The sequence below is a fragment of the Aquarana catesbeiana genome, linkage group LG13 (assembly GCF_042186555.1).
Source record: "Aquarana catesbeiana isolate 2022-GZ linkage group LG13, ASM4218655v1, whole genome shotgun sequence".
NCBI classification, from domain to species: Eukaryota; Metazoa; Chordata; class Amphibia; order Anura; family Ranidae; genus Aquarana; species Aquarana catesbeiana.
Window position 1 is genome coordinate 93,261,111 of NC_133336.1, and position 15,341 is coordinate 93,276,451.

The following is a 15,341-nucleotide window of genomic DNA, read 5'->3' on the forward strand; positions in this document are numbered from 1 at the left end:
CATGAGGTGAGATCCTGCATGGAGCCCCAGACCGAGGGAGATTGACAGTTATTTTGTGTTTCTTCCATTTGCGATTAATTGCACCAACTGTTGTCACCCTCTCACCAAGCTGCTTGGCAATGGTCTTGTAGCCCATTCCAGCCTTGTGTAGGTCTTCAATCTTGTCCCGGATGTCTCTACCAGCTTTGCACATCTAGAGAGTGAAATGTATCGCTTCTCGGCCTTTTGGCTAAGATCAAGTGTAGTATCTGTTCTTATCAGTTTCCAGGAGGTGGCGCTTGCTCCCGTCCCTGATCTATGGCGAGATAGAGATGGGATGGCGGTTGCTATGCAAAACCTGCTGGAGTAAAGGTGACCTGGAGCGGTTTGTAGCCGAAAGGGAAGCCTTCTGATGGGGATGTAGAACCACGGGGTCTGATCCAGAGGGTCTTGGATTGGGGCAGCTCTAGCTCCGGACAGTTATTCGGGAGAGAACGCTGGCTCCCCTTACTCCCACGGGGGAGTGGCCAGTATTTCCCGAATGTAATTAGGTAGGAGGGACGGAACGACGGTGAGGCCTGATGGTAAAGGGCTCTCACCAAGCTTCCAGAACTCCATGCCTTCCTGCCTGGGGTGGGGGCTGCTGTGGTCCGGGCCGGTGGCCAGAGTTAAACTTGAAAGCCTATGCAGTATGTGCCCCTGGAGTGGCAGTCCAGGGGTGCCATAAAATCACTGTGAGTGGCAGTCACTTTGATTTGAGGCACCACGGTCACTGCACCATAGAACGTGCTTTTTTAGCACCTGCCTCTTGGGCCGGGCCTTTTGGCTGGGACCAGAGGAATTTTTTATTCCTGGCCGGAGGGCCTGGTCATTGTTTTACACAATGGCCACCTTTTTCACTCTCCTCTCCACTATCCCTTCCCCACTTTCTTTTATTTATTTTATTTTTTGATTGATGCCTATGTTTGTCACTTTTTGTCTTTTTATGTTTATACATGGTTTTGTCTCACTGTGTGGCGAGTAAGTATGCGGGTCCTCGGGCTAGCCCTGAAAGTCTTGGGAAGGGGTGGACATGGCCTTCTGACTTAGTTCGTCCTCTCTCATGGGGTCTCCCTTCGGGGGAGCCTCACCTAGTACTTGGGTGGGTTCTGTTTCGGCAGGCCTTCCAGAGAATGGGGTCCGTCTGGTTTCGGCCAGATGGACCATTTGTAAAGTACCCTTGTCTCCGTCTGGAGCCTAACGCCCCGGGGGAATTGGCACGTCTGTGTACCCGTTGCACTTTTTTGTGTTCACTCTTTATGTGTGTGCACATTTTTTTGGCACCGGGTGAAGTTTTTTGGGTGTGTTATGCACGCCATAGGCTTTCAAAAAAAAAAAAGTGAGTGAAATTTTTGCCCAATCTTTGCAAAATAGCTCAAGCTCTGTCAGATTGGATAGGAAGCCTCTGTAAACAGCAATTTTCAAGGCTTGCCACAGATTCTCAGTTGGAGTTAGGTCTGGACTTTGACTGGGCCATTCTAACACATGAATATGCTTTGATCTAAACCATTCAATTGTAGCTCTGGCTGTATGTATAGGGTCGTTGTCCTACTGGAAGGTGAACCTCCACTCCAGTCTCAAGTCTTTTGCAGACTCTAAAGCCCCATACACACTATCAGATTTTCTGCTGATTTTTGTCTTCAGATTTACCAAAACCATGTAGTGCAAGGGCCTGCCTGATTGCATACAAATTGAAACTCCTAAGTTTTGACCTCATATTGTATAGTTTTGGTAAATCTGAAGGAAAAAAATCAGCAGAAAATCTGATAGTGTGTATGGGGCTTTACAGGTTTTCTTCTAAGAGCACCCTGTAGTTGGCTCCATTTATCTTCCCATCAACTCTGACCAGCTTCCCTGTTCCTGCTGAAGAAAACAGATGTTGTATTCAAGGTGATGTGCAGTGTTAGTTTTTCGCCACACGTTTTGCTTTTAGGCCAAAAAGTTCAATTTTGGTCTCATCTGACCAGAGCACCTTCTTCCAAATGTTTGCTGTGTCCCCCACAGGGCTTCTCACAAATTGAAAATTGGACTTCTTGTGGCTTTCTTTCAACAATGGCTTTCTTCTTGCCACTCTTCCATAAAGGCCAGATTTGTGGAGTGCACAACTAATAGTAGTCCTGTGGACAGATTCCCCCACCTGAGCTGTGGATCTCTGCAGCTCCTCCAGAATTACCATGGGCCACTTGGTTGCTTCTCTGATTAATGCTCTCCTTGCCTGGCCTGTCAGTTTAGGTGGACGGCCATGTCTTGGAAGGTTTGCAGTTGTGTCATACTCTTTCAATTTTTGGATGATGGATTGAACTGTGCTCCGTGAGATGTTCAAAGCTTGGGATTTTTTTTTATAACCTAACCCTGCTTTAAACTTCTCCACAACTGGGGCGTGTCTGGACGTACACAGGAGAGGATGTGTCTCGGCTGAGCTCCTCCAAAGCTTGGTCAATCCAGCACCATCCAGGCTCCAATCCTTCCTGGAAGCCTAGTCTTACACCTGGGCGGCATCCTGGGCCACTCTGCTGCACGGCTGGAGAACTATTTCCCGGATTGCTTGTTTCTCTGTGTCCCGGGCCTGCAGATTGCTCCGCGCCAGAGAGGCCCGCCGCCACCTTGGGGCCTACGACCCGATCGCTGCCTCTGGCAAGCCTCCCCTGTGAACCGGGCACTGTGCGATTGATCATCCCGGTCGGGCAACCCTCCGTCCCCCCGGGATAATTGGGGGAGAAAGCGCCAGCGATCCCGGCCCTTCTGTCCGGCTCCACGGAGGCCTAGTTCCATCCCGCGGCCTGCTGACTATTAGAAGCCTCCGATCTGCTCCATCTGCATATCGGGAGCTGGCACACAGTGGATCTGCATCTCTTTGGGCCGCAGTGAGTAGCAGTTCCCCCCCTTACTCACTCCACACCCTCTAATAACAGCGGCGCTTACCCGGCCGGTCACAGCCGTTAGGAAAGTCCCCGGCTTCGGCCTACCTCTGGAGGACGGCGGCCATCTTGGTGCTCCAGGTACCCCTCCAGCCTCTCTGCTTCACTGATTCATTAAATCTCTCCCACTGCACTCATCCTACAGCAAGGTCCTCTACACATACAGCTTTGTTGTTAATCTAAATCTGGATACTTACAATATCTTAAGAGGCCTGTGTGGGGATGAGATTTTATACACACCTTACCTGTCTTGCTCTGCCCGCAATATACCCCTGCACTATTTAAATGGTAATCTGAGCAAATCTTACACCACAGTACCTCAAACACTCCACCCTACAGTGTCTCAAGCAGATGTAATTAACGAACGAATGATGGCAGTTCCGCTGAGAATGAACTATGTGCATTAAATGAGCTTGGAGACCCGTTTGCTCACCGAGACCTCTGCTACGCCATATTAAGCACCTATAGATTCAGAGGTAAGCTAGATTTCCTGCCACAATTCCTGTTTATTACATGGGCAAAGTTGGCCAACAACAGCGAACATATAAACCCCTATTCGGGTCACGTGAAGGTTCAAATATGGAACGCTATGTCACCAGACCACAACTTATGACCTCAAACACCCCCTCAGACCCCTCTGTGGGGATGGACACATCCATGGGAGCAGAAAACACTGTAAACTTATCTACTGTTGCTCAAGGTCCAAATCTCGACTCTTCTACCCCACGTGAGATTCTTACCCCAGACATACTAGACGCCAAGCTTGACGCCAAGTTACAGCTCTTGTTACAACAAATTACAAATAATGTCTCGTTAGAGGTAAATAAGTTAGCTACGGAACTAAGAGGAGAGATCGATCAAATCGGTGAACGCACTGATACACTCGAAAATAAATTTGATGAGATGATAAATTATGTGCAAGCAATTGAAGAGGAAAACCACAATTTGTGTCTATCAGTTTCTCAATTGCAGTTACAGCAGGAAGATTTGGAAAATAGAGAAAGGAGACAAAACTTACGCTTTCGTGGTATACCGGAGACGGTGGGAGACTCAGATCTACGTACCTACCTTCTGGGTCTCTTTAATACTCTGGCCCCTACAGTGGTGGATATTGACTGGCGCCTTGATAGGGCACATCGGTCCCTGGCCCCCAGGCCTCCGGCGGGAGCCAGACCCAGAGATGTCATAGTGAAATTTCATTATTTCGAAAGCAAAGAAACACTCATTATTGCCACCCGCAACAAATCCCAACTTACATACAAGGGGGCAAAACTTCAAATTTTCAGCGATCTGTCTCCCATTACCCTTGCCAAACATAGGAGCCTACGCCCAATCACACTCCACCTACAACATCACAAGATCCCATATTATTGGGGCTTTCCATTCCACCTCACCGTATCTAAAGATGGAGTACAGCATACTCTACGTGAGTTATTGGAAGGTGAGGCATTTTTGAAAAGTCTGGGCCTGCCACCGCTCCCGGAAGAGGACTTAATCCCCCCAAATAATCAGGCTCGTCCTCCTCCCAATACACCTAGCCGCATCTGGACCCCAGTGAGAGACAGGTCCAGGAAACGCTTCTCTACACCTCAGCGTCTTCGTAACTCCAAGCAACCTCCTTGAAAGCACAACACCTGTTTTCCATGGATCCATACCCATTGCACTACTCGGAACATTTTACATGTTTTTAGAGTGGTAGAAATTAATACTCTGATTTGTTATGACTTTTTTGGCACTCACCCTGCTCCTTTTGGTTTTGGTTTTTCTTAATTTGCGCAGTCTTATAGCTAATGCCCATTCTTCTTCCCGGTCATGAATGACTCAGTTGACATACCGTTTAATACACCTCGTTGATTTGCTAATCACTTTAGTAATGGCAGAATCTATTTTTATGCTAACGAACTCATAGGGTGAACGGCGGGTACCTCCCAGTTCTCTACCTGGAATCTCCTGATGGAAGTCCGTATACGCCCCTACCTGGCCTTGACATCTGTTCAAGGCCTCCTGAGACGCAATTGCCTCTCAGGCCTGAGAGAATTTTTGTTTTTGTTTTTACTGTTTTTCCAGTTGGTTCTTGTTTTTTTTTTCTTTTTTTTTTCATGTTCAAGGATATCACTCTGGTGCTAAGGATACAAATGTTTTGTTCTTACCTTTCTAACCAAATGCAGTTTTATTATAGGTTATGTCTGCTGACATGTGAGTGTGTTTCTTTATCCCTTAGTGTCTGCAACCTTACAAAAGCGAATCTATTGGGTCTATATATATGGCTTTGAAAATTATGTCGTATAATGTCAAAGGTCTGGGTTCTGTTCGTAAGCGCTGGATGGCCCTGAAGGATTTCAGGGCCTCTGACGCAGATGTGGTAATGGTTCAAGAGACCCATTTTAAGTCTACTGGTACGCTTAAATTTGCCTCAAAGTATTTCCCCACTTCCTTCCTTGCCTCAGATCACTCGGGCAGGGCGGGAGTGGCGATTTTGATTAGGAAGGCATGTCCCATTAAGGTAAAAAGATCTTATGCTGACCCTCTCGGTAGATATCTCATTCTGGATTGTGATTATGCGACTACATCGTTTTCTCTCATTAATGTATACGCTCCTAATACTGGCCAGATTGAATTCCTTAACACATTATTTGATTCTCCTCACTACCCATCGCAACCTTTCATGATTATAGGAGGGGATTTCAATCTGGTTATGTCCCCCAATAGAGACAGACAAACCCTTTTTAATACTGTGCCTTCTAAAAAGATTTCATCCCAAGCTAACTCTTTTCGCAAATGCATTAGATCTCATAGGTTATTCGACTCATGGAGGATCAGACATCCCTCCTCTAAACAGTTCACCTTCTATTCCTCGGCCCACAAAATGTACTCACGCCTTGACCATTTTTTTATATCGGCCCCACTCATATCTTATGTGACTGAGGTTGATATATCACCTATTACATGGTCAGACCATGCTCCTATCATGTTACATCTTGTGCTTTTCCAGGCCCACCCTAAGTCATGTCATTGGCGTCTAAATGACCATCTACTACAATCTGAGGTTTCACGTAATATACTGGCAAAAAATTTAGAAGAATTTTTTCAACACAACATAGGATCAGTTTCAGACTTCTCCACACTTTGGGAAGCACATAAAACTGTTTTTCGCGGTGCCTGCATATCCGAAAGCTCCAGGATAAAGAAAGATAGAAATAGTCTTTTACAATCTCTTACCGCTGCTTTGGTTGCTGCAGAGCGGAGATTGTTGAGAGACCCTACAGTATCAAAATTACGAAGGGTAACCTCTCTTAGGGAGCAAATCAAATCACTTCATCTGGGTAGGGCAGTCAGATCTTTGCTATGGACAAAACAGAAGTTTTACGAGTACTCAAACAAACCGCATAGAATGCTAGTTAATAAACTCCGTCCACGTCCTTTCAACTCATTCCCTGATTTCCTTCAGCGGACAGATGGATCTAGAGTTTACTACCCCCGCGGAATGTCTAGTGTCTTCGGCAAATTCTACCATAAATTATACAACTGCCTCACTCCTGAGCATTGTTTTAACTTTACTCAAGAAAAATTAAAACATTTTTTTTCTAATATAAAACTCCCGAAGCTGACTTCTGCAGACTTAGACAGTTTGAATATAGATATAACGACTGAAGAACTTTTGTCCATAGTTAAGAAACTCCCACTACATAAAATGCCCGGCCCTGATGGTTTACCCTACTTTTATTACAAATCTTTTTTTGATATTCTATCTCCACATATGCTAACCCTCTATGAATCCCTGCTCAAAGGTATATCCCCTATCTCACAATTCTCTCATTCATTTATCTCTGTCATTCCAAAGCCAGGTAAGGAACCCTCTATCCCAGATAATTATAGGCCGATAGCTCTTCTAAATTCAGATTATAAGATTTTTACAAAAATTCTTGCATCCAGGTTATCTAGGATTATCCCCAAATTGATCCATAGGGACCGGGTGGGTTTTGTACCTGGCAGACATGCGGGGGACAACACCCGTTGTACAATAAACTTAATAGACCTTCTAGATAGAACCTCCAGACAGGCGTTGATCTTGAGTTTAGATGCACAAAAGGCCTTTGATAGGTTAAGCTGGCCCTATATGTTCAATGTTTTAGAGATGTATGGCTTTAGGGGTCCTTATCTGAAGGCTTCGAAGGCTATATATTCAACAATCACAGCTCAAGTACAGATGTCATCCTTCATGTCACCAAGCTTCCCCATGACTAATGGTACTCGACAGGGCTGTCCTTTGTCGCCATTGCTTTTTATTCTCTGCCTGGAACCCCTGGCCAAGTCCATCCGCACCCTTCCGGATATTCAGGGGGTGGTAATGCGACAAGGGGAATATAAACTATCACTCTTCGCAGATGACATCTTGCTCACGATCACTAATCCAATGATTTCCCTCCCCTCCCTACACAAATTGTTGTCTTCCTTTGGGGCCATTTCGGGCTATAAAGTTAACACGTCTAAAACTGAAGCTCTGCCCATACATATCCCATTACCCATACTATCACAACTCAAAGAGTCCTATCCCTATAAATGGTGTAAAACCTCTCTCAAATATTTAGGTATCCTTCTCACCCCATCCTACTCTTCTCTATACTCTGCTAATTTTCCTCCCTTAGTTCTGGAAATTAATAAATCATTGAGGTCTTGGACTAAGTACCCCTTATCCTTATTGGGCAGGATAAACGTTTTAAAAATGTCTATTTTACCTAGACTGTTATACTATTTTGAAACTTTACCAATTGCTTTACCCTCATCCCAATTAAAGACACTTCAACGTAACTTTCTAAAGTTCATATGGGGCGAAAGGGCCCACCGTATAGCCAGTTCAGTGGTGTTTGCTCCGAGGTTCAGGGGTGGAATGGGTGCACCGGACATTTTCAAATATTATTATGCCTCACATTTAAGGCCTATTATTTCTTGGACATCCCTCTTTGCTCCAAATCAATGGTCCGCTATTGAGAAGGGTGTGATATACCCGGTTCACCCATGTACCTTGGTTTGGGATGATTCCTTTCCTATAGACCCCACTTTTAGACACCAGTGCACTGGCCCAATGAATTTTACTATAACTATTTGGCGTAAATGTTTCAAAAAATACCAACTCGTCTCACCCTGCTCCCCGCTCATCAATGTACTGTTTAACCCACTCATACCAGACAGTTTGTCCTTGAGCAGGATCTTCCCATGGCTTAACGCCTCCCTTTTTCAACTTCGAAATTTAGTAAACCCGGTTACGCGAAAGCTACATTCCTTTGACACCTTACGTGAGAAATTTAATATCCCCAACCAACTTTTTTACTTTTACCTGCAGGTCAGACACTTTTTCCACTCCAAATCTTCATCATTATCTCTCGAAAGTCCAACTAATTTCGAATACATATGTGCTCAGGGACCCCACCAGTTACACCTAATATCTTCCATCCATCGTATCCTTCATGAGTCGACACCTCTGACTGAGACCACACATCATTATATGGGAAAATGGTCCCATTTGTTAGGCAGAGCTATCTCAATTCAGCTATGGGAAAAGATTTGGTCTTCTGTCTCCAAATCTTCTAAGTGTGTGGCCCAACGGGAGACTTCTATGAAAATTCTTATGTTTTGGTATAGAACCCCTGATGTTATTCATAAATACGACCCCTCAGTCCCGCCGCGCTGTTGGCGTTGTGGGATTGACACGGGTTCTTTATTCCATATATTTTGGCAGTGTTCAAAGATACAACCTTTCTGGGGGGGGGGGGGCTCCTGATACAGAAAGTGCTGGACAAATCTCTCCCATTGGACCCATTACACTATTTGTTGGGCCTTCCTTTCCCTGGCTTAACCAAAAGAGCTAAACGGCTTCTTTCTTATATACTATTGGCTGCCAAACAACTTGTCCCCCTGTGTTGGCTGTCCGGTGCTCCTCCCCCTTGGCCCAAATTTTTACAATTAGTAACTGATATCCGAAGGATGGAATATCTAACGGCCTCAGTACATGATACTATCCCCCAATTTGAAAAATTGTGGAAACCCTGGGATGAGTCGGTATTTGGGACTCCTATGCCAAACACCGTTCTTTAAGTTTTTTTTGTTTTATACTGGTGTGGGCGTCCCATATGATCATGATATCCCATCCCCCCTCACCTGCCCCATTTTCACATGTATTACTTAGAACTTATAATCACATACCACATGTCCTTCATAGAATCTATGTTCCTCTCTCTTATGTAACTAATTTTACACTTCTGATCCTGCACTTCTATTTTAGGAATAATATTTTTCTGTATCCTGGACAAAAGTACAGAGCGGTTTGTGCTCTGTAATTGTGAACTCTGTTCTTATGTACTTATTTTGTTTTTGCTATAAAGATATTATCAAAACTTTATATTTTATATTTTATATTGTACAACATTACTGCTGTACTTGTTCATTCTATAATGTTAAAAAACCTAATAAAAAAATACAATTAAAAAAAAACTTCTCCACAACTTTATCCCTGACCTGTCTAGTGTGTTCCTTGGCATTGCTGTTTGTTCACTAACGTTCTCTAACAATCTCCGAGGGCTTCACAGAACAGCTGTATTTATAGCAGGGTGGATAAAAATCAATGATTTTTTTTTTAATTTAAAAAAATCTGATTTTTTTTGATTGGAATCAGATTTTTATCAAATTTATTTTAATAAAATGCTTTTGGAGTAAAAATCTATCTAAAGATAGTTTTTGATTTAAGGCATATTAATAATTTAGTTTATTTAGCATGAAATTTAGTTTAGTTATGTAGCATGAGGCTGTATATTCTGCAATATTTACATTTTTGGTAAACTCATTTAATGAATCCAAGCTCTGAAAGCTGAGATAACATGCACTGCATTGATGCATTCACACAATTTCACAGTAACCATGAGATAAAATAAAGTTCAGGAAAATTTCCTTTATCCCATTGTTTTGCAAATCTATATATATTACAAACTGTATGATTGAATCGGTTCTGATCTTGCTGTTTTACTAACCAGACAGCTTATTATTCTAAATAGGAAACATTCATTTTGTTTGCAAATATTAAAGATTCTAACTGCCAGCAAGAATAATTCCTTACATTTAAAGAGCACCTGTCATTTCAGATGCATCATGGCAGCGCCTGTTATCGGGCATCCATGTCCCTCACCTTGTTGTGTCACTGCCGCATCACCAGCCGTCCCATTAAAGTGAATGGGACTGTCAATGAGTCAACAGCGGGTCAGAGGAGGAGCCACTGCGGGACAGAGATGACAGTTGCGCTTGAAAAATTATGATTTAAATCGACTTGATTTAAATCAAATCCACCCTGATTTATACTGAGATTAAATCACACACAGGTGGACTCTATTTATTAATTAGGTGACTTTTGAAAGCAATTGCTTCCACTAGATTTTAGTTAGGGGTATCAGAGTAAAGGGGGCTGAATACACTTTTCAGATATTTATTTGTAAAAAATGTTTATAACCATTTATCATTTTCCTTCCACTTCACAATCATGTGCCACGTTGTGTTGGTTTATCACATAAAATCCCAATAAAATACATTGATGTTTTTGGTTGTAACATGACAAAATGTGGAAAATTTCAAGGGGTATGAATACTTTTTCAAGGCACTGTACATTATGATATGCACCTCTGTGGAAAATCGGACAATCGGTTTTATCGTTTCTCATAGTATGTACTAGATGTTAGGGTGCCCAGCCCTCATTATCATTAAACCCACTTCCTCTGAGCCTAGAATGTCATGGATCCCCCATCCCCACAGCTGTGTCATCACGAAAACCTCGGCTTCCTATACTACTACATGTTCGGTGCTCACACATTATTGACTCAGAGCATCAATAAGGACAACACCTTGTATGATTTCCCCCGACTGCATTACCAGCCTGTCCACACTACACTGAACCGCGGGCCTAAAATGATGGGGGGACGTCCATGTACATCCTCCTGTTCTTGCGTGCCAGCCGGCGTGCTCTGTGATCGCCGAGTCCTTGGGACTTGGCTGATAACTGTTCGAGATAAAGGACCAATCACAGCGGGCCCTTAACCACGTGATCAGCTGTCAGCCAATGACAAGTGATCGCGGAGATAAACAGAAGACAGTTATTGGCTTTTTTTTTTCTTCAAGCTGTCAGCATGAAGAAAAGAAGAAAGCCATTAACCGACTTCTGTTAGAGGGACATTGGTCCCCTTACTGCCCACCAGTGCTGCTAAGTGCCCTTCAGTGCTGCTAATCAGTGTTCACCAGTGCCATCTATCAGTGTCCATCAGTACTACTAATCAGTGTTCACCAGTGCCACCTATCAGTGCTGCTAATCAGTGCCTCATCATCAGTGCCGCCTATCAGTGAAGGAGAAAAATTACATGTTTGCAAAATTTTATAACAAAGAAAAACTTTTTTTTTATACATTTTTGTCTTTTTTCCTTTCTTTAGCAAAAAATAATAAAAAATGAATATGGGTGCAGTGTTGCATGACCGTGCAATTGTCATTCAAAGTGTGACAGCGCTGAAAGCTGGCCTGGGCAGGAAGGGGGTATAAGTGCCCAGCTGCATATTTGCGCGGTTAACTCCTCACGTCATGTGTAGTCCTGTGCCTACACACTTCATGCTAAAGGGTGTCCCTCCTTATCATCTCAGAAAGCTTTGTCACCACAGCTGTAAGGACACACCGGTGACATGGTGGGCGGTAGACCAGAGCACAGCGAGGACACACACTGCACATTTTACTGACACTTCTAGTGAACACTGGGCTACAGATAGGACATAATGGTATTACAAATGTCCTCTATAATACTGTCCCACAGCCCGCTTCTCCCTCACACACACTGCTGTCACCTCGACAACCTTCTCTCACTTTAACCAGCTGACAACCGCTTATTACAACTTTTTGGCACGTGCTCCACACCGTCCACAGCAATCCATGCACAGACACGCCCACCCTGTTCTCCTAAGATGTTCAACCAATCACTGTGCGCTGACGCTATGCGCCGTGCGCCGGTCGCATTGCAGTGTTGCTATGGTTCCTGGCAGTCTCCCTCTATCGGAATAATGGCGACTAAGGTGGAACGGATGGCGGAGGCGACCGTGCCGGGTTGTGAGGGGGTGGTGCGGGGGATTGTGAAGGCTTTACACGTCTGTGCAGAGAAGGTGAGCTCCGGAGCCCGGCCTTGTTCTATCACACCCCGTCCATCGACTCATTCCAAGCGCTCTGCACTTTATATGTTGGTGCCCCGGGACTCACATCTCAATATTTAGGGGCACTTTTATTTTTACGTTTGGAATGGTCGTACCTCTCACATGTTTTTCTGCTTGTGTCCCAATGAGGGAAGTAGGGATCGACCTATCGTTTTTTTGGTGCCGATACCGATATTTAGGCCACCTCTCAGGCTGATAGCCGATATTCTGTACATTTAAAACAAATCTTTACATATATATATAATTTATTTATAAATAACTGTTATTGCTGTCACAAGGAATGTAAACATCCCTATTGACAGTAAAAGGCAGTGACAGGTACTCTTTATGGAGGGATGGAGGGTGCCCCTCCTCTGCACTTGGAATCGTTCAAAGTGCCAACTTCGGCGTTTTTGAATACTTTCTATTTTTTAAAACTGGCGCCTCTATCCACTTAAGGACCGAGCCTCGTTTTGAGATTTGATGTTTACAAGTTAAAAACTGTTTTTATTTTGCTAGAAAATTAATTAGAACCCCCAAACATTTATTTATTTATATATATATACCCTAGAGAATAAAATGGCGGTCTTTTCAATACTTTCTGTCACACCGTATTTGCGCACTGATCTTACAAGGGCACTTTGGAAAAAATACGTATTTGAATTAAAAAAATGAGACAACAGTAAAGTTAGCCCATTTTTTTTTATATTGTGAAAGATAATGTTACACCAAGTAGATTGATACCCAACATGTCATGCTTCAAAATTGAGCCCGCTCTTGGAATTGCAACAATAAAAATCTCCATAGGTGATGTTTAAAACATTCTACAGGTTGAATGATTTGCGTTACAGAGGAGGTCTAGGGCTAGAATTATTGCTCTCGCTCCAACGATCGTGGCGATACCTCGCGTGTGGTTTGATCACCGTTTTCATATGCGGGCGCTACTCACGGGCGCCTTAAATGTTTATTTTACTTTTTATTTTTACACTGTACTTTAAAAAAAAATAAAAAATTGTGTCACTTTGTAGTAGAAAAAAAACATGACAGGACCTCTTAAATATGAGATCTGGGATAAAAAAAACCCTCAAATCTAACATTTACACTAAAGTGCAAAAAAAAAAAAAAAAAAAAAAAAAAAAACCCTTTACTTCAATACAGGGCACCTTCCTGCCCAAGCCAATTTTCAGCTTTCAGCACTGTCGCTGTTTAAATGCTACACTGTACCCAAACAGAATTTTTATCACTTTTTGTTCCCACAAATAGAGCTTTCTTTTGGTGGTATTTGATCACCTCTGCATTTTTTTTTTATTTTTTGCTAAACAAATAAGACCTAAAATTAAAAAAAAAAAATAAAAATTTCTCTTTTGTTTCTGTTATAAAATTTTGTAAATAAGTATGTTTTCTCCTTCGCTGATGGGCACTGATAAGGCGACACTGATGAGCATTTAAGGGCTCCACTGATGGGTACTTATGGGTGGCACTGATATGCGGCACTGATGGATGGCATTTATAGGCATCACTGATGGCACTGGCAGGCATTGGGGATGGGCACTGATTGTCAGCTGCCTGGACACTGATTGGCATTTCCCTGGTGGTCCAGTGTGGTGCCAATCCTTGGTGGTCCTGGGTGGGCATCCGAGGGGAGGCCGCGTTGATAAACAATCAGCACAGACCCCCAGTCAGAAGAGCCGCCGATCGGCTCTTTTCTACTCGCGTCTGTCATACGCAAATGAGGAAAAGTCGGTCAACGGCTCTTCCTGTTTACATCAAGAACAACCGTGATTGGACACGGCTGATCACGTGGTAAAGAGCTTATATATAAAGAAGGTTATCAACAAAATCCCAATGACAAATATAAAATTGATGGCCGTTCTTATTTATACATTCCACTTCAACAGCATCATTAGGAATAATCCCATATATATTGGAACATAAAATCTGATCATCAAGTACTTCCAATATCGCTGTGTAAGAAGATGTTTCCAGAGAAGTATTCTTAGTGTCGGGTGACGCAACGCGTAGGAGGAGTCAGTGACGCAAAGTATTGTGGCCAGTCAGCAGCTTGTAACAAGCGGTGTGAGGACCCACCGTGCCCCAAGCGGCTGATTGTCTTCCATCCAGGCAGTTAATAATCCAGGCTTACGTGAGTGCACTCAGTGTAGTGCTGCTGGTTTCAAATACACGTTCACTGCGCAATGCTGTTTTTTTCTTTTTTATTACATATACTGGTGATCCCTAAGAATATTTCTCTGGAAACATCTTATTACACAGCGATATTGGAAGTACTTGATGATCAGATTTTATGTTCCAGTATATATGGGATTATTCCTAATGTTGCTGTTGAAGTGGAATGTATAAATAAGAACGGCCATCAATTTTATATTTTTCATTGGGATTTTTTTTGATAACCTTCTTTATATATTCCCTACTATATTCCTATATTACTACTGGTATGGTTTTTCACTCTAATCATTACCACAGATGGTTTTTGGGATTTCAGTTTATATTTTCTGAGCACTACCTCACAGTGTATTGGTTATGTCTTTTTTAACGATCTGAGCACATACACTTGTAGTCCAGGTAATTGGACGGCTGTATATACACAGAATTTAATTTGATTGGAAGGTTAATATTAGCACTGCCTTAAAGCATTCACACCCCTTGAAATTTTCCACATTTCGTCATGTTACAACCAAAAACATAAATGTATTTTATTGTGATTTTTATGTTATAGACCAAAAGTGGCACATATTTGTGAAGTGAAAAGAAAATGATAAATGGTATTCAAATTTTTTTACAAATATCTGAAAAGTGTGGCGTGTGTTTGTATACAGCCGCCTTTACTCTGACACCTGTAACTAAAAATCTAGTGGAACCAATTGCCTTCAGAAGTCACCTAATTAGTAAATAGAGTTCATCTGTGTGTAATTTAATCTCATTATATATACAGCTGTTCTGTGAAGCCCTAAGAGGTTTTCTCCCCTCGTCTTTCAGGACAGCACCTGGAGAGAGCGCAGCTCCACCCACTTTTCCCAGGAAACACTGCAGTCAGTTTTTTCTTTAAAGACCGGTCACTTCCACCATGGCCTCAGTTGTAGTGTTTCCTCCGCCATGGTGGAAGTGCTGCAGGGAACCAGGGGTGTACTGCGCTGTCTCCAGGTGGAGAGAGTTTGGGGTATACCGGTATTTCTGTTTTTTGTT

At 43.0% G+C, this 15,341-nt stretch overlaps 1 protein-coding gene and 1 pseudogene across 2 annotated transcripts in view; both read left to right on the forward strand.

Annotated features, from left to right (window-relative positions):
* Positions 1-209: 209 nt before the first annotated feature.
* On the forward strand, positions 210-342 carry LOC141120735 (U2 spliceosomal RNA; annotated as a pseudogene).
* Positions 343-11,918: 11,576 nt separating this feature from the next.
* The window catches only part of MBIP (MAP3K12 binding inhibitory protein 1), a 76,270-nt gene continuing 72,847 nt past the window's right edge, over positions 11,919-15,341 (forward strand). For both annotated transcript variants that reach the window (XM_073610013.1, XM_073610014.1), the window contains exon 1: positions 11,919-12,113. In XM_073610013.1, coding sequence (XP_073466114.1) covers positions 11,919-12,113 — 195 coding nt within the window. The remainder of the gene's footprint in view (positions 12,114-15,341) is intronic.